Below are 19,154 nucleotides of genomic sequence, written 5' to 3'. Positions count from 1 at the left end.
ACTCACTCCATGCCCAAGACTACTGATGGGTGTGCAGGACCTGAATGTCTCAGCCCCAGCCCTGCCTACGCTTTTAGTCCTGGGGTCTGCCACACACATCTCTTCTGACACACTCCAGGGACGATTTGTAGCACCCTTTGCAAAGCTGCCCCCAGAGCTATAGCTCTTTTCTCTTTCACTCTGATTGGAGATGGGCTTTGCAGTCCCAGGGTGGTCTATGATCCAGGACTTCAGACACTGGAAACCCTTCAAAGGGGATAAACGATGAGTGGCACCTTCAATACAAGTTCAGTTGGACACATGTCTCTGAACAGGCTGTCAAGGACCAGGCTGCTTTGGAGATGTGAGATGACTGGCTCCCTGGGATAGTTATATGTGACTTCCAAGGTGAGACTGTTCCAAGCTTTCAGAGGCTAATTGAAGCCAAACCCCTGAAGCACTGAAGATTTCTGCTCCCACTGTCACTGGTTTATGAGATCTTCCAATGCTGGAAGCCTTTGAGAATGTAAAAACAGGCATAAAACCCAACAGGAATAATCCGTGGATGAAGACTGCTTCTTCCACCTACAGGAGCTCCTAACTGGGACAGGACACAGCCCTTCTTCAGCAGACAGAGCTCAGGCAAAGAGCAAAGCCTACGGCTACTCCCTGCATGTTCAAATGGGATTTTGTCCTCCATCAGTATGTGTAGGCTCAGGTGCTATGGTGGTGCCTTGATTTACAACCGAGTGTCAGCAGAGAAAGCAATGCTCCTGCTCCAAGCAGCGGGATGATGCCATCCCAAGGAAATTACCTTTATTCAAACTCTTCCTCCCAGCCTCTTCCCAGCGACCAGGGCTTGTCCAGCAGTGGGTTTCAGCAAAGATTTGTTGGCAAGGACCCAGCTGGCTTGTGTAGATGCTCCATGAGCTAAATGCTGCTCTGCGTACCATGCTGTCCCCTCTGGTCCTGCCTCTTCCCCATGCAGCTTTGCCCATGTCATCAGTAACTCCCAGGGCTTCATCCTGGTCTCTTCATCCAAAGCTCCTCTGGGTGTCTAGGTAGACTACAAACCCCAGCCCTCCTCCTTCGCTGCTTGTTGATATATTTAATGAAGTCTAAGAGACTACTGAGACATGGTTTTCCTTGCCACCGCCAGAACAAATAAATCCTGGCAGGCTGTGATGCTCCCTGCAATTTCTTCTCTCCACAGATGTGAACTATTTTCACCAGTTTTATAGGGTCAGAGCTCATACAAACCTTGCCAGATCCATGCTCTTATTCTTTAGTTCTGTTTTCTTTCTTTTATTTTCTTCTCTTTTTTTTTTTTTTTTTTTACAGGTTTGTGATTTGCTTCACTACACAGGACTTGCAACTGATGCAAGGGTTCTTATTTATATCTGTGATCTGTTAGCATCACAGACATTGCCAACTAGATTTCCTTCCAACCTCTCTCAGATGTCTCATGTAGGCCTGGGGACAGATCCTCACTTTACTCCAGAACCTCATCTCCATCAGCTCCATTTCAATAACTTCTTCTACTCCCAGAAAGGGGTAAATTCAATGAAAGTGACTCCACACTCACTTGTATTCAAAAGCAGGCAGCTTCTTTGCAACATCCTTTGCATGTCTCCAAACTTCAGTAACTTGCAAAGGGCAGGTCTTCAAAGCCCTGAGTACCAGCCCCTCTGTTTTTCTTACCTGTCCTTCTCCTTTTTCCCCTGCCTGCACTCTTAGAGCATTTCTCCTCATGCACTTGGCACATGGGACATTAATCTCATGGTGACTTGTGTCTATTTTCCACACACAGACCCTGGTCTAGAGGATGAGCTCTCCTCTCGCTGTCTGACAGTCAAGAACCATGCTCCGACAGCATATCCAGCTCCATGCAACAGCAACTTTGTGGTGCAAAATAACAGACACCACATGGAAATCAGCCCTTCACATTTCCCTGGTGGGATGAGGGAGCCTGGGCCGTGTTCCCTTTGGGTCTATCCTACACCGCAGGTCGGATCCCAGGGGGATGCTCTGCTCTGGGACCTGCGCAGTGACGAGGCAGTGAGCAAGGAAATACAAGCACTAAAAATAGGCTGCTTGCGGTAGGGGCTGACCACATTTATTAGCAAGCCTGTGCTCTGGCTGACCACAAGGTCAGCCTCTGAGAGCTTGGCCATAATTCACTCTGTGTCTGGGCAGGAAATCTACTTGAGCTCAGAGGGATGTCCAGTAATAGAAAGAGTTGTTCCAGGACCTGGGGCTATTTTTGCTGTTTTCTTTTACTTTGCAGACAAGAAACCTTTCGGGAGATACATCTTGTGCTGGTGGGGGTGGGAGGAAAAAGCCAGGTTCTCTGGGAGAGGCAGAGGGACAGGAAGGAAAACTGGGGGGTGTGTGTGGAAGTTCTTGTTTGTGTCTGGCGTTCTTCTTATCAGACTCATCTTCATCATGTAGAACAGGGACAAAGTAATAAAAGATCAGAGCAGCAAGGGAGACAACAGACCTTGCTGGGCTCTTAATTGCCCTAACAGCATGCAGCAGAGTTTAATGGGTTACAGATGTGGGCTGGCAGGGAAGATGGGGAGGCAATGGAGAAACCACACCTGTAATGAATGTGCAGGGATGGAGGTGCCTTTGCAAGGAAGGAGGATCTTCCTTGCAAAGGCATCAGAGGGCAACTTGGAACTACAGCCAGGTTGTACCCCTGGCCAGCATAGGATGGACCAGCAGATTGGCACTCAGCAGATGCAGCAGTCCCAATGGGATAGTGCTGGTCTCCAGTGGACAGCCAAGAGCTTTGTCTAGCTTAGCTCTGAGCAGCAATTTACAAGACAAAGGAGAAAAAGAGCAGATGCCTGCCCTTGAAGTGCAGCCTTCAGAATGATTTAAGCAGGCTCCATCTAGCAGAGAATCTCAAATCCTAATCACTGCACATAAGCCACTGATGCTGGAGCCTTCATGCGAGGGGTAATGTGTCCCCAGTGAGTCAGGTTGACTCACCCGCTGGGTGCCTGCATTGCCTACAGAAGTGGGATGACTGTTTGGGGGGGCCCAGAGGTGCAGGTGGTGCTGCTCCATCCGGGGTCCTGCCATCCTGGGGTGCCCACACCTTTGGGAATGCCTTCCCCCATTGCCCTGGTGCTTGTGTCTTCACCATCTCACAGATCCAAGGTAGGAGCTTCTACTCATGACATGCCCTTGGAGTGAGGTTTTCCCCTTACAACTGTCTCCTTCATCAGATTATGTGAACACCACCATGCACTGAGCTCATTCAGCCTGAGGACAAGCTGAGCTAAGTCCCCAGACTCTGACTGCACTGAGCAAAACCATATAGCATCCTTCCAATGCCAAGACACGTGCGTTTATGTCTCAGTTCAGGCTCTCCAAGCTCTTCATGAAGCAAACTGGAAGAACATTTTGGCTTTGAGAAAGCTTGCAGAGAGTGAGGGCTGATGGGGCAGGTAAAGGCTACCCCAAATCTTGCTCCCTAACAAGAGGGAAGTCCTGGAAATGCTCCCAAACCTCCTCACATGTTGAACTGGGCTGCAGTTCGGAGCAAGGCTGGTATTTCAGCCAGCTGGATAATGAGAGCATCCAGAATTATAACAGGAAGGATTAAAAAATGTAATTGCTAATGGGGAATTAATTGTTAATGGGGAATTAATTGTTAATGGGGAATCATCATCGCAGGAGGGTGTTCCCAGTGTGGCCCACAGGGACCTGTTCTTGGCCAATTGCTAGTCACTCGTCTTATTGATTATCCTGAAGGCAACATAAAACTGTTGCTGGCAAAGTTCTCTAATGACACAAAGGCTGATGTATACAAGGGAAAGGATCAGTCCATCATACGCAGAGCTCTGGAGCAGTTAATATACCAGCCTTCCCTCGGCAAGAACACATGTTTTATGCAGCCAAACACAAGTCCATTCATCTCCAGTGGAGGAATGCAGGTCAGACTCTCAGAAGGCTGTTCTGGGGAGGACAACGCTGATAAGGCTTTGGCAGGACCAACCGGAGATGATGTGCCAGCATGCTGTGATGAGAGCAAAACTTGGCCTGAGACCCATATAGGTATCATGGGAAGTGGGAAGGTGCTATGGAATGACAAGTCAGAGCTTTCTCCTGCACTGGCTCCAGCCTGAGGGTGGAACAAGGCTCTGCAGGAGCCCTAATCCTAGTCCTAACCCTACCTTCAGCCTCCCAGGTGGCCCCTCAGCACACACACAGGGCGACCCCTTCGACCTTGCCTTCCCCAGCAAGTGCCTGTGATGCAGCAATTACAAAAATTCCAGAACACTCCGTTACACATGGGTCTTGCCCAGGGGAATGGGTGGAAAAACAAAACAAAACATGACAGATGTTAGCCATGTCACTTAATGCATGATTGAAGGGCACTCTGATAGTGCAATGAGGTGAGAGAGAAAGAGAAGTGGAGAAGAGAAGGAGGAGAGGAGAAGAGGAGGGAAGGGAAGGGAAGGGAAGGGAAGGGAAGGGAAGGGAAGGGAAGGGAAGGGAAGGGAAGGGAAGGGAAGGGAAGGGAAGGGAAGGGAGAAGAGAGGAGACAGGAGACCTTCTCTATGTATATTTGGAAACACTACTGTCTTAGATTGGATGAACATCTCCCCTGTGCACCCATGGGCACAAAACCAAACCTTGAGACCCAGGTAGCCCATCACACCACTTGAATCAAGGCACCTTAACTGAACAGCATTTGAAAAACAACCAAAACCTACTCAGTTATCTACAAACAAGCCACATGTTCCTGTGTAAATCTACAAACCATCTCCTACACAGAAAATCCAGGCCACACCCCAGACCCAAAACAACTGGTGTAACCATGCCAAACAGATGCTATAGGGATTACAAGAGCTGATTGATGTAGGAGGAAGCAAAGTCCCAAAAGAGCTGGTTGCATCCCCATTAGCCAGCAAATGCTACATGGAGAAGGCTGGACAAAGTGGGGAGGGGAGACACAGACATATCTACAGTTGGTTTCTCTTCGAAAAGCCGATTTTCCTGGCTTTGCTGTGCATTTTGAAGGCTGTTTTTACCGACCCAGGCTTTCTCTTAGCTGAAATGCAGGCTGAATTTCTAACAAGGCACATGCAAACTGGAGCTCCCGGGAGGCTTTGCAGCAGAACCGATTGCAAAAGATTAGTGGTAGGGTTTAAGAGAGCAAGAGAGAAGGGGAAGTAATGAAACAAAATCTCTCTTTCTTTTCCTCGGCTGAGGAATGATGCGGGCTAATTGCTTGTTGCTGGTGAGAAAGAGGAGATAGCAGCTTCTGTGCCCATCAATAAATTAACCCCGGCATAAGGCATCTGAAACGCATTCATTTCCAGAGACGTTTATCTCTTTGTCTCCTATGTTGAGTGAAAACATAATTATTGTTTAAACATGAGTTAATTCAGCAAGGTGAGGATCAATAAAGCAGAGTTACTCCTCTTTTAAAAGCAGAGAAATCTAAATCTGGGGCAGATGTGGACATAACTTTGGCAGAGCTGATGGATGGAGAAGATGCTTTGGTCATGGCAGGAACCTGGGGAAGCAGAGCTCCCTCACTCCAGGACTGCTGTTGCCCTTGGGTCTACTAGCAACAGCTAAGTCCAGCCTCGGGCAGTTACAACAATCAATAGAAAGGGCTGAAATCACCCATGCATGTATGTTTTATGGTCTGACACACAGCTGACAGCTCCACCATGTACACACTTCCCATGCAGAAGCTTTGGCAAAGCCCCAGGGCTCATGCTGTGGCCTCTCCCTTTCCTTTGAGGATGCCCAAGCCCTGCTAGGGAGAGGGTCTCTGCACTGCCAGGCTGCTTTCACACAATGGAGTCCCTGGGCAACCAAAGGTGGAAGCAGCATCACTTCAGTGCTCTGCTGAGCTTTCCCCATTGCTGAAATAAATTGGCAGCAGCCACTGCCTGGAGAGGGAAACACAGGAGGGCAAACTGAGTTACAGAAGATAATGGGGAGGGCACTGGGCTCTCATGTGTGTTATTCAGCCAGTTCTGCCTCCTCTGTCCCCTCCCATTTCTTCTTGCAGCTCCTATCCATCCCTCTGTGCCAACTGGGAGGTGAGTGATGGTGACAGCCCATGACTACCCAGGGCAATGCTGTCTGTGTAGGCAGGCTGCCCCTCATCTGGAAGTCCCATCTGAAGCCGATTCAGTGAAACACTAAAATGTGCTCACCCATGCATGTACATCCAGGGGTACACCCCTGGATCCCTTGCTCAGTGAGTCCGGCAGCAATCCCACCCATGCCAAGCACGCCACTAGAGCCTGACAGAGGCACCCAGTGTGCGGGGGTGAGCAGCACAGGGTGATGGGTTTAGCAGTAATAGGATTAGCTGCAAGCACACCATGTGAAATGCCTGGTGGCAGCAGCACTGGCAGTTGCAGCAGCTTCCACAATCAACCTGATTGCCCCAAAACACCACAACCAAAGCTATTATGGTAGGGGTGGGCCAGGACCAATCCCTGTCTGTCGGCTTCAGCTTTTGTGGGTGTAAATACACAACCTGAAAGATCAGGGAAGTTTGTGCTGGGAGTGGCATCCCCTGTCTGCAGCCAAGCATTTTGCCCTATCCACATGGCCCACAGTCTGGGTGCATCGAGAGCCATACCATGAGAGAGCCCCTCATGAGCACCTCCTTTTGGTGCAGCTTTAGCAACCTGCCACAGATGTGAAGCAAAAGGAAGCTCTGCAACCAGAAGAGAAGGTACCCAAATATACTGGTACCCAAATCTACTGACCCCTGAGCCTCTCCATCCCACCTCCCAAACACTGAGGAGCATTTTGGACTCCTGCATCCCAGACAAATGCTCCTTTTGCTCTGCCAGCTACAAGCAGAAGGACTAAAGACAAGCAGCAGAGGGGTTAGCCCATGAGCAACCTCGCCTCCATGGAGCCCCAAGCTGCTGAGGTTATTAATTCATGTGGCACTTTGCAGGATGCTCCAGTAATCACCAGGGTGCATGTGAGAGCCAGGAGCTGGTGGCAGAGCTCGATGTGCAGTGCTCATGCTCACTTAACAGCTTGTCACATCCTCCTCACTCAAGTATTCAGTGCTAATGCATCTCTTAAAGTGCTTCATGAGCTATTAAAGTCGAGCGTGCCTCAAGTGCATGATAAATGGACTCCATACCAGCACCTTCCCCCCGCTCCGCCCAGTCCCTGCCACCAGTAGGATTAATCCGTTCGCCCACCCCATTCCTGCTGCCCTTTCCCCGCCTGAGAGCCCACCTAGCAGGGGATGATCCCTAAAGTTTGCTGGCGAGGGAAGGCTGCAGTGGGGCAGGGCATGAGCTCTGGGCTGGGGGGATGGAGAACACCCCTCGGGTCTCCAGTGTGGGGTAGATGCTCTGCAGCTTCACCTGCATGTATGCATCCTCTCTGCAGCAGGCATGACGGGGTGGGCAGGAGACCTGCTGCCCAGAGCATCACCTTGGTGTTGCAGAGAGGTGACACACAGTGCCTCTGGAGAGCAGATTAAAGACAGTCCTGGAAGCGCCCTATTAGCTTTCCTCCAGCTCTCATACCCAGTTTTCCCCCATCTCACATTTTCACGTCCCTCAGGGTAGAGCAGCTCCTCTGTCTCCTGAAGATGGGGAGAGCCCTGCCCCTTTCTGCATCCCATTCAGGCACTTGTTGATGTGCACAGGCCTCAGCAGCACCAGTTTTAAGCTGGTGCCCCAGGCATCTCTCCCCTGCATGCAGCCAGGTGAAAGAGGAGGGTCATAGGGACAGGCAGGCTATGCTGCCAAGTCTCTGAATCCTGCTGGATCATGGAGCACATTTCAGCCTGCCTGGCCAGGGGCTCTCTGCACCATCACGTTGCTGCCAGCAGCAAAAGGCATGTCCCTGGCCAACACTGGTGGGGAGCAGCATTTGTTTCTCTGTCTAGACAACACATTTCAAGTGTGCATAACCTTGAAGTACCTGGCACGCCTGCTTTGTGCATCTTGCTGTGCAAATTGTCTGGGATACCATCCCCACAGCATGGAGGGAAGCAGCATGATGCATCCAAAGGATGCTCTGGAAGCCTCGACACTGAGTCCTTCAAGGCTTCCCAGGCAGCCTTGCAAGTGCAGCAGGACGAAGCAGCACTGCTTCTCTGCAGGAAGCATCACAGCATCACAAGCAACACATAGCTCAGCACCCAGGTACTTTGAGGAAGTGCTGTGGAAGATGCTGGGAGCACTCCTGAAACACCACCCAGAAGATCCCCCTGTGTCCAGAGAGTGCTGTCCCATGTGATGGGGATATGCTGCCAAATCCTTGCTCTTCGGTGTCCAAGCTGGCAGCTTCCAGCAATATAAATCCACCCACCTGGATTTAGGGCATCTAAACGGGGTGCTCTGACTGGGTTCCTCAGTCTCAGAGCCCACGGGTGCACAGATGTCCTTACTGGACTGAATTAGCAAAATTCCCCTCTATAATCCACTGAAAGCAACTACAGACAGGCTGACTGAAGGGAAAGCCAGGGAATTTTGGAAGTCCCCCATTTTGTCCCATTGTTTGCAAGGCTTCCATAGGTGACCCCACAGTAGGACCCAACCATCCCCTCCTGCTCCTGCCTACACCCAGGGTCATGCAGGGTCCTCCAGCTCCCGATGCCACAAGTATCTCTAAAATGTAGTCACTCTAAAGCCATCACCAAGTTAAACTCTTAATCCTGTGCCACCTGGAGAGAGGCCAGCTAGTGGTGGGTGCAGATGTGTGATGGCTATGGGGACAAAGTCATCCCAAGGGGGTGATAGCAGAATGAGGCATTCATCACAGTCGAGGGGTAGGGTGTCAGGGCTCAGGGCTTGGGGTTGTCAAGCTGCTGCTCTTCCCACCCATTCATCCCTTCATGGGTGGGTTCTACAGGGCAGCATGTGGAAAAGGTGGAGGGTGAAGGGATGGGGAGTGACGCCCTGGCTGTAGGAACATCCTGGGATACACAGGGGTGAGGGATGCTCTGGGGATGAAGGATGCCCAAACCTCACAGCAGGAGGATGGGGAAGGGATGCATATGTCACAGAGAGGAGGAAAGTGACAGAGGCATAATACATATGTGATATCCGATATGCGATAGAGGAGAAAAGTGATCCAGAAATGTAACGCCAGGCAAGCCTGGAAAGTACATCCAGCTTTCTCCAGCAGAGAGGGTGATGGAGTGGTACTCCCATTTTTGGGACCCCAAAGGTTCTAGCGGTGTGAAGAGACTCACCCTGCTGGCTGTGCCTCTGGGCATACACCACCACCACCACGGCGAGCACCACGCAGAAGGCTGACGGGACAGGGTTAGCCATCTGTGGAAGCAAACACAGACAGGAGCAGTCAGGGTTTGCCCTCATGAGACCTCGCATGTACTGTGCCAAGAGCCTGTCCCTCCAGATGAAAGGTGTGATGGGACTGCAAGGAGATGGCCATGAAGCGAGACTTCATCTCAGCCACAGGGGAACTCGCTGCAAAAAAGAGGCACTTTGTTGACACAGGCTTTATCATTCAGTTGCCTGTGGCTCTTTTCTGGGAGCTGCCGGGTCCATCAGGTGCCTGGAGGTGACAATACAGCCTGTGCAAGTGCTGTATTTTTCCTCATCTCATTTTCAGTATTTCACTTAATAAACTCATACCCTGGTGCTGGGGTCTCCTTGGCAGCTGCAGCTTCACCCTAGGAGCAGACATTGTCTGTAAGTGGGTTGCAGAGGGTTTTGGAAGAGATGGGAGCATAACCGGGCACTTCACAACAGCGACTTGGATGTGTGAGGTGCAAATCACAGCAGGGGAAGCTGCTGCTGCTCCAGTGTGGCCCCTTCCAGCACTAAGCACTGTGCTGTTTGCCAGCACTACACAACAGCAGCAGCCTTTATGGGCATGCCAGGGACAGTGTCACCGTCCTTGGTGTCTTCACAGTGACCAGTGGGGACAAACAGGGAACATTCTCTCTGCACCAAGCCTCCTGGAATGGACAAATGGCAGCAACAACCTCAGGGATGCCCTGTGCAGCCCTGCCAGGCTCCCTCCCTGGCCCTTCAGACAGGGCTGGTAGAAAAGACCAGAGCTGCTGGCGATGGCAGTGGTGATGCTGGCCCACCCACCAGGAGGTAAATAGCACCATGCATGAAAAGCAAATTACACCTTCAAAACTGTTTTAAACCTCTCTAATCTCCAGCACTGTATCAGTAATGTGTGGAGGATTGCATTTTAATCTAGAACATGAGTATGGGCTCGTTAGCCAGATGGCATCCATTTAAACCTAAATAAAGGGGGAGCTGTACTGGGCAACAAAACATATTCCATTACCCAACACAGCTGTTGCAGGAGCCCAGATGGCCTTAGGTTTGCAGGAGGGCAGCAGCAGATAAGAGGGATATCATGAGCAGGTTTTGGGGTGCAGATGGTGGACCAGCCTGGCCTGAATGCCTCTCAGAGGCAGGGATGCTGGGGAAGATGGTGGGTCTGAAGATGAGGAGAAGGGCAGAGAAGGGACCCACTGCCTCACTGCTGCATTTGCAGTGTGGGTTCGGGCCTGGGAGCCAGCAGCAAGAGCCATTCCCAATGCACTGCAGCTGCACAGCACAGACACACCAGCCCCAGCCTCCGCTCCCAGCCCAGCCCCAGGCCTCCCAGGTCACCTTGATATAATCACACTCGCAGCCTCCCCCGTGCCTCAGTTTCCCTGCCTGTAAAACAGAGATAATGAAGGTGACCTTCCTTTGAAAGCTCTGGGCGCGGAGCGCTAAGAGCTAATTACAACACAGTTATCATTCACTCTGCCTCTTCTCTCCCGCTCCTCTTTTTTCCTCCTGTGTCTGCTCTCCGATCTGCCTCCTCCGTGTGTTCCCAGCATGTCCCTGCTACCACCCTGCCTCTACACCAGCTGCCATCACAAGTGGCAGCTTGGAGAGACGAGGATGGCCAGGATGCAATGCCACATCCCTGGACAGTGCTGGCGTGGGGGTCCGCAGTCAGCTTGGGAGCCTCCTGCAAAACAGAAGCTGACTCTCCATACCAATCGCAAGTTCACTTCCCACTGAATATTCCCTACCTAAAGCCCTGGAAGCTGGTATATGGCACCAGGAATTGAAGCAGGCATGGAACTGCACCAGGGATGGAAGTCCTGCCACTGCACCACAGCCAAGGTAGCCCCAGGTAGTGCAGCCATCCCACCTCTGGGGACAGTGGCAGTGATGGGAGGCAGGACAGGAGCCACTCAGGCCCCTGGCTGTCAGCTTGCACTCTGAAAAGCATGAGCTCTGCTCACCATAGCCTTTGGTTTGGCTCACACGAGTGCAAATATCACCAGCCACCCTTCTCTGCATCTCTGTCCTGCCAGGAAGCAAAGCCACCCGCCTTCCCCTGCTGCTCCTCCTCTTATCGGCTGTCAAAGTAATTGCTGCTGCTCCTGCCCTATGCTTGGCAGCCTCACCCAAGGCTGGACCAGCACAGAGTTGGGCACCACAGTTATGTGGCAAAGGATACTTCATGTCCCAAAATACCAGCAGTCTGACAGTGAAGCTCTTTGGTCCCTAAGGACTCAGTGTCATGGCCAGGACACAGGCAGAGGCTCTCAGTGCTGGCACAGAGACCTCACCGCTCATCTGCTTTCACACTGCAAAACCTCATTTCTTCTCAGAAATGAGACTGGCCACCAGGCAGGGGATGGATCTGTTTTCACGCCAAAAATCCAGCTAGAAAACCAACCTTTTCTCACTTGATTTGCAGTTTCCCGTGCAGTATTTGCTTTGTTTGGCTGTTTTGCCTAAAGCCACGTTGATTTTTTTTTTTTCCCAAGCACAAACCAAAACCTTCTCAATTTGTGCAGATGCTTCTAATGCAAATTTCCATTTGCTGTGTTTGCTCATTTAACGGTTTCTCTAGCAAAAGCCAGCACCCTGGCACGTGAGTGCAACAAGCCAGCAAGCAGCAGCTCACCAGGCGTGTGGCTCCCCTGGGCTGTGCTCCCACTGCGGCTGGGACCAGTTGAGAGGTGATGGTCGGGAACCACAGTTATTACACAGCAATCCCAGCAGTGGGAAACTCAATCTTCTGTGGAAAAGGAGGTTGGAGAGTATCTGCGTTTGCCCATGTAGTGAATAATTTCTTGGTGGTGGAAAGGAAAGAGGAACCTGGGCAGGAGTGGAAGGAGGTGAAGGGGCACAGGAGATGTGGTGGTCCAGCAGCTTTGGAGCCCAGGTTCTTGTTTTAGGAGAGAACAACTAGTTGATCCTTCCCTGCCTTCCTCTGCACCAAGGGTAATGAGGATACCAGTCATGGTCAGTTAGAACCATAGAATCGTAGAATGGTTTGGGTTGGAAATGACCTAGTTCCAACCCCCTGCCATGGGCAGGGTCACCTCAACCTAGACCATGCTGCCCAAGGTTCTGTCCAACCTGGCCTTGAACACTGCCAGGGATGGAGCATTTACCACTTCTTTGGGCAACCCATTCCTGTGCCTCACCACCCTCACAGTAAAGAACTTCCTTATAGCTAACCTGAACTTTCCCTATTAGAAAACAAATCAATGTAGACATGAACATGGTACCCTCCAGCAGCTCTTGGTCTAAGCCAAATGTGTCTTCAGTTGTGCTTTCCCTGAGCCAAATCAGGCTACTTGGAAGAGAGCTGTGCTTGGACCTACAAGGCAAGCCCAGAAGCTGCCCCTGCAAGCAGGGCTGGAGGGGCACGGTGATGTGACATTAACTACTGTGGTGTGATGGGGTGAGGTCGGAAAGAATAAAGAGTATCATGTATCCAGGCAAAAAGCTATCATCTGCTGGACAGTCCCAGTGTCCTTTTCTGAGGACAGAGGGATGAGTCCTTTCCAGCTCTCTCTTAGAAGGGTCCTCAAAGCCTTGGGAATGCTCACTGGCAATGGGGTACCAACTGGCAGCTGGAGAAGGCAGATCCAAGGAAGGGCTGTTCCTGGCTGGTGAGAGACAAGGGCTATACCCCAGCCTTCCCCCGCAACTCCCATCTGCAACAGCCCCCTCCTAGCAATGGTAATAAATAAGACCTCATACTGGAAGTGGGTGGCTTCCATAAAAAACAAGCTAGTTTCAAAACCCAGTGTTCCCCTGTCCTGGGTTCAGCAGTAGCAGTCATGTTTCTCCTCCTTGGTAGCTGGTGCAGTGCAGTGTTTTGACTTTCGGCTCGGGAACAGAGCTGATAGAGAAGTTTTGGTTTGGCCAAGGACTTTGTGAGCCTCATGCTCTGCCAGGGAGGAGGGGAAGCTGGGAGGAAGCAGAGACAGGACACCTGAGCCAAACTGACCAAAGAGGTATTCCATACCACAGCACGTCATGCCCAGGATGTAACTGGGAGTGAGCCGGAAGGGCTGGGAGACTGCAGGGTTGGAGGAGGTATCGGTCGGAGCTTGGTCGGGCTTGGGGGGCGAGTTATCGGTCAGCGGGTGGTGAGGTGTTGTATTCTGTTCCCTTGTTATTTCCTTTATCATTGTTATCATTGGTGGTAGCAGTAGTGATTTGTGTTATACCTTAGTTACTAAACTGTTCTTATCTCAACCCGTGGGAGTTGCATTCTTTTGATTCTCCTCTCCGTCCCTCCGAGAGCAGGGGGAGGGCAAGAAAGGGGGGGAAGTGAGCGAACGAATTACCTGACTGGGTTTAAACCACAACATCCCCTCACAAAAGTCTTCTTGTCAGGCAATTCCCCACCAGGTGCTGTGAAAGCACCTGGCTCTAAAGCCGTGACCTGGCATAGAAAAAGACCCCATTAAGTCATTTTCTTCCCACAACCACTTGCAACCTTGAGTTCCACAAGAGTTCTGCAGCACCTGTACTGCACTCACTGTAGACACTATCGTACAAACTCTACTGCAGACACCAGCTGTAGCTGCCATGGTACGCCTGTACTGCAGATACTGACTGAAAATGTTCTGGTATGCCTGTACTGCAGACGTCAACTATAGATGACATGGTACACTTGTCCCCCCACAGACTGACTGCAGACATTACCCTACACCTGCACTGCACATACCTATTGTTGACCTTACGGTACACCTGTATTGCAGATGCTGACTGTAGGTAGTACGGTACACCTGTACCACAGATCGTGACCGTAGCACACCTTCCCTACAGCAGAGGAGACAATCTGCCTGTCCCCAAGGTGTGATGCTACGCCTGCAGTGCAAACACTGACTGTAGCTACCACAGTGCATCTGAGCTGGGAAACAGTCTTGGCAGACACTTCCTGAGCCCCAGCCCTGCAGAAATACCCTTACCAAAGCTCCCTCAAATGCTCAGCCCAGACCTTTGTTTGCAGAGATCATGCCACAGCTTCCTCCAGCCCCCAGGATGCCTCCAAATCCTTACTGGAGGGCAGTGTGTGCTGTTGGAATGAGCAGTGAAGCACTGCAGTGGGCAGGACACCCTCCAGCCCTGGTTCCTGCAGGGATTGCATCACTTGTGGACAGCAATGTGGGCAGGGGAGCAGCCCTGGAAGCAGGACTTGGGTGCCCAAAAGCACCGGGTGCCACCTCCTCCCTTCAGAACACCCCTGGCAGAAAAGCAAAGAGAGGGGAAAAAAGTGGTCCTAAAAACTCCTGGCACTGTAATATCCTGTCAGCACTAAACTCTGCTTTGCTGCTTAAGAGGAGAGAAAAGAGAGGCTTTGTCATCTCCTTAATACATACTATCAGAAAGCCTTACCTGCAGAGTCAGAGCCCCTGCTGTTTGAAAAGCCTTCTTAAATCTAATTTAACCCCCACTGTCAGCAGGGTGATTAGCACTGAGCCCCTGGATCACGAGCACCACGGAGATGACCAGGGCCAGATGAAATGAACTCTCTTATGGCTCTCACAAACTGCGACTTTCCTTCCTCTGTTTCCTCCCCATCTACTAACAAAGTGGAGATGCTGAGAGGATGCCCTGGAGGAGGGAGTGCCCCAACACAGAGCCCTTCCATCACTGTGCCTCTGCCAGCCTGGGGAGTGCTGGCTGGATGAGCATGATCTAGGAGAGATGGACAGAAGGTGGAAGGAAGGCCCTCAAAAAATTTCTCATCTGCTTTGGTTGAAGATGTGCCTCTGAAGGTAGCCATAGGCTTGCAGGGCTCTTGTCTCCAACATATATGATGAGTGACCAACACTGCCCCCCGTGCCCACGGGGATGAAGAAAGAGATCCTCCTGGAGGGAGCATCAGCACAGCTAAAACCAGAGCTACTTTTCGGGGGTACTGCAGAACCCAGGGGCTCCAGAGGTAGCGGGGATGGTCTGGGGAGAAACAAGCAACACACAGAATCATAGAATCAACAAGGTTGGAAAAGACCTTTCAGATCATCTCCAACCTCTACTCCAGCACTGCCAAGTCCATGCTAAACCATGTCACTGAGGGCCTTGTCTACACAGTTTTGGAACACTTCCTGGGATGGTGACTCCACCACTGCCCTGGGCAACCTGTTCCAATGCCTGAGCACCCTTTGAGGAAGGAATTGTTCCTCATCTCCAGTCTAAACCTCCCCTGGCGCAGCTTAAGGCTTTTTCCTCTTGTCCTGCCGGTTGTTACTTGGGAGAAGAGACCAACTCCACCTCACTACAACCTGTCAGGTAGTTTTAGAGAGCAATAAGGTACCCCCTGAGCCTTTTCTTCTCCAGACTACTCCCCCCTCCCCGTTCCCTCAGCCATTCCTCATCAGACTTGTGCTCCATAAAACAGCTCAAGCTGTCTGGGAGCCGGCCTGACTGCCAAGCTGGCTGCCAAGACAGGTAGTTTCTTGCTCATGTGGATTACAGTGACATGCTCCCACTTCGGCAGGGAGCTGTGGGAAGGCTGGCGGCGCCCTGAGACTCCCCAGGATAAAGGTCCTTACCCTCAGCTGCAGGGGCTGTTGGATATACGCTTCAGGAGCAAGGCGGGTTCCTGTCCTTTCAAACCATCCCTTGCAGCTCCTCCAAACTGACTAAGGAACCCTACTGTCTCGAGGCACTGCATCCCACACTTTGTCCCTGGTAGGACAAGGGCCACGTGCAGAGGTGATATGATCTCCTCTGTGCCTGAAGACAGGCAGGGCAACTGTTCACACAATCACAGACTGGTTTGGGTTGGAAGAGACCTTAAAGCTCATCCAGTTCCAACCCCTGCCATGGGCAGGGACACCTTCCACTAGAGCAGGTTGCCCCAAGCCCCGTCCAACCTGGCCTTGAACACTGCCACGGATGGGGCAGACACAACTGCTGTGATCAAAATGTTCTTCCCTGGGCTCATGTTCTTGTGGTGGGGCTCCCTGCCAGACACATCCTACCTACATGAGCAATACCAAGACAATATTGCACAGGTAGACTGCTGGGAACCTCTCCGATGACCCTGCCTGCAAATACCCCTTGATACCATGGCCATTGTGGGGCAATGCTGCTGTACAGGCAGCTGCCTGCTGCTGCCTATGCCTTCTTCCCACTCGGAGCCTTGAAGGGGAATGTTTCCCACAGTCTGTACCTGTCCTTGCAATGAGCATCACGTTAACCAGCTTTTGTGCAAGCGGAGGGCAGTGGTCCAAGCCCAGCCATCTGCTCCAGTGGTGATAAAAGCCAACGCAAAGCACAGCATACTAATAAGCACCGCATGTCTTCAAAACTGGTACTGGGAGGAAGCACAGCAGGCAGGAGGGGACCTGGATTCTCACAGCAGAGAAACATCACCCCAAGCCTGTTCCTCAGGGACACCAGTGACACCTAGGCAGGAAGCTCAGGCAAACCACCATGTTCAAGCCCCACTCCTCCACACCCCGTATTCACATCCAGACAGCCGCCGAGATGGAGAAAATCTTGGACCAACAATGGGAAATGTCATTTTCCTCCTCTTTTTACTTAACTTTCCCCTGCTCTCATCATTTCCTGGCTCCCTGCAGACAGAGATTGCATGAATCAATTGGTGTTTGCTTTCATTAAAAAAGTGCTAAAGATAATGTTTTTTTTTCCTGAAACCTTCATTCAAGTGGGATCATGGGCTGATTTTTTTCATTGATGCTTCCTCAGTGACATGGAGATGATGGCACCATGCCACGGAGAGACAGAGGAGATCAGACAGAGAAGGGAAGGAGACAGGAGATGCTCATGGTCCAGCCTTTTCCCAGTGTTCCTCCCTGGAAGACAGAGAAACCAGCCAAGATTGGCACATGTGGAGGCAGATCCTGCTCACTCCACTTCTATGATCACTGTGGGAAGGACATCTTGGTGTCAACGCTCAATTTTGACACTTCAATTCCCAGTCTCCACTCACAAAACCAGAATATTAACGATGGGGAGCAAAACTGAAAACAAAACAGAAAAGCAAACCAAAACTCCCATACACCAAGCAAACAGCCTCAAGCATTTTAGGAAGGTCTTGCTGCCTCATGCCAGGCTCAGTTTGTGGTTTTCAGGCAAATGCTCAGAACATCATTTTTGTCTGCTGGGTTGCACTGCCCTTCAAACCTCTTAAGATTTTGCTCACAACTGCTTTTTACCTTGAGAAGAGCCTATGGCCATGCTGCTATATGAAATCCCCAATAACTATTCAGATGCAAACCTCCAGGGCAGAGAAAAGCATCCAAGCATTAAAATCTGGTCTGTGCTATAGTCGCACACCATCCTCAGCAAAACAAAGAGGAAAGGGAGGATGGACAGAGCTTGTTTCCCGGACTTCCTTCATCAGCTGGATGCCCATGACACAGCAGGCATGATGACATAGGGCAGACCAGTCTTTCAAAGCCTTTCCAAGCCTTTCCAAGCCTCAGGAACCTGATTGCTGCTAGTGGGGATTTTGGTGGTGGTGTGGACATAGGAGCTTTAACATCCTCCTTAGTGACACCTGGGGACACAGGGACAAAGGTGATTGGCATGAAATATGAAGACTGCAACTCTTGGTAGCCTAGACTTGCCCCTCTGGAGGTCTGTTTTCTATAATGACAACATAAGGAGCTGGACACCAGTGTGGACACTGGGTCTGAGCTCGTTGACGTTGGGGTTACCCCAGAGCAGCCACACTGAAGAGGTGAAGGGCAGCACACTGCTGCAGAAGCAAAGGAGCATTACAATCTAACTGCTGGCATCCTGCAGCCCCCCCTTTCCTCCAGCATGGACGGGACCAGATGGTCCAAGATGGTCCCAAAAACCTCTCAGTGGTGATGTCCCCAGGCCGGGGAGAGTTGCAGCTCAATCCCAAATCAATGAACACAGACAAGGACTGAGGCCACATCGTTGATGCTCAGAAAGCAGGGTAGCTTTGCTTTCTGCCAGCACATTGAGACAGAGCTGAAGGAGGATGAGAGCCTAAACTCTGTGTTGCAGAGGCTCAGGGACATGAGCAGGATTAGAGTAAGGAGCATTGGAAAAGACCTTGGCAGCCCCTCTTGTCCAGGGAGGGAATAAGACACCAGCTTAGCATCTGGGAGTGTAAGGGAGGGAGCATTCAGTTGTAGAGCTTGTTGGGCATTTTAATTTTGGCTTGTTTATTTGTTTGGGCTTTTTTCCTTTAAGCGCTTGGCAGGGAGGAAGCCACTCCAGTGATTCTGACGCTGCCTCCCATGAGATGCCTCGGGATGATTTGCTTTGCTTTGCTTCATCTCTCCCCCATGCCTGCTGTAATAGCTGGCAGGAGGATGGGGTGAGCAGGGGCCAGAGGCTGAGCAGTAGGTACTGTCAGAGGCAGGCAGGGGATCAGGATGCTGGAAACCATGTGCTTCCCACTGGTCTCTGCTTGCTGTAATTCCCCATCCAAGTCCCACAGGAGATGCTGGGCTCCCTGCTCTGCAACCCGTCCAACGTTCTTGGGACCTTCCTCCGTCGCTCGGAATGTGGATTTCTCTCCCAGCACAATGGACCACAGGGGACAGCAAATGGTATAGGGAGAGCATTAGCATGGTCCAAGGACCTCAGCTCTGGACACACTGAACCTACCCCAGCCCTCCCCTCACATTCACCACCCCATAGGGTGCTGGGGGTCCTCTGAGCCCTCCCCAGCTGACCAGCAGATTTTGCAGGGGAGATTGCTGTGGTGGGTTATGCCTCATGGCCTTGTGATCATGGGTTTGCATGAGCACCATGCATGCCTCCAGCTCCAAACACCCTAAGAGCACGAATATGCAAACAATGCAATGGGACAGTGTCCTGGACAGTGGTCCCTGCAAAGTCTTTGCACCACCAGGTAGCCTAGGGTCACCAGGCAGAAGGATAGCTGTGATGATAGGG

The 19,154-nt window shown here is 51.4% G+C and overlaps 1 protein-coding gene across 6 annotated transcripts in view; it reads right to left on the bottom strand.

Annotated features, from left to right (window-relative positions):
- Positions 1–19,154, bottom strand: part of CNTFR (ciliary neurotrophic factor receptor) — a 206,388-nt gene that overhangs the window by 77,829 nt on the left and 109,405 nt on the right. For all 6 annotated transcript variants that reach the window (XM_057413644.1, XM_057413642.1, XM_057413643.1 and 3 more), the window contains one exon: positions 9,197–9,278. In XM_057413644.1, coding sequence (XP_057269627.1) covers positions 9,197–9,278 — 82 coding nt within the window. The remainder of the gene's footprint in view (positions 1–9,196; positions 9,279–19,154) is intronic.

Source organism: Pezoporus wallicus, unplaced genomic scaffold, assembly GCF_028554395.1.
Source record: "Pezoporus wallicus isolate ANWC-B61680 ecotype Strahan unplaced genomic scaffold, APGP_CSIRO_Pwel_v1 contig_8776, whole genome shotgun sequence".
In the NCBI taxonomy this organism is placed as follows: Eukaryota; Metazoa; Chordata; class Aves; order Psittaciformes; family Psittacidae; genus Pezoporus; species Pezoporus wallicus.
The sequence above is the reverse complement of the archived record's forward strand: the minus strand, read 5'-3'. Positions and strand labels throughout refer to the sequence as shown.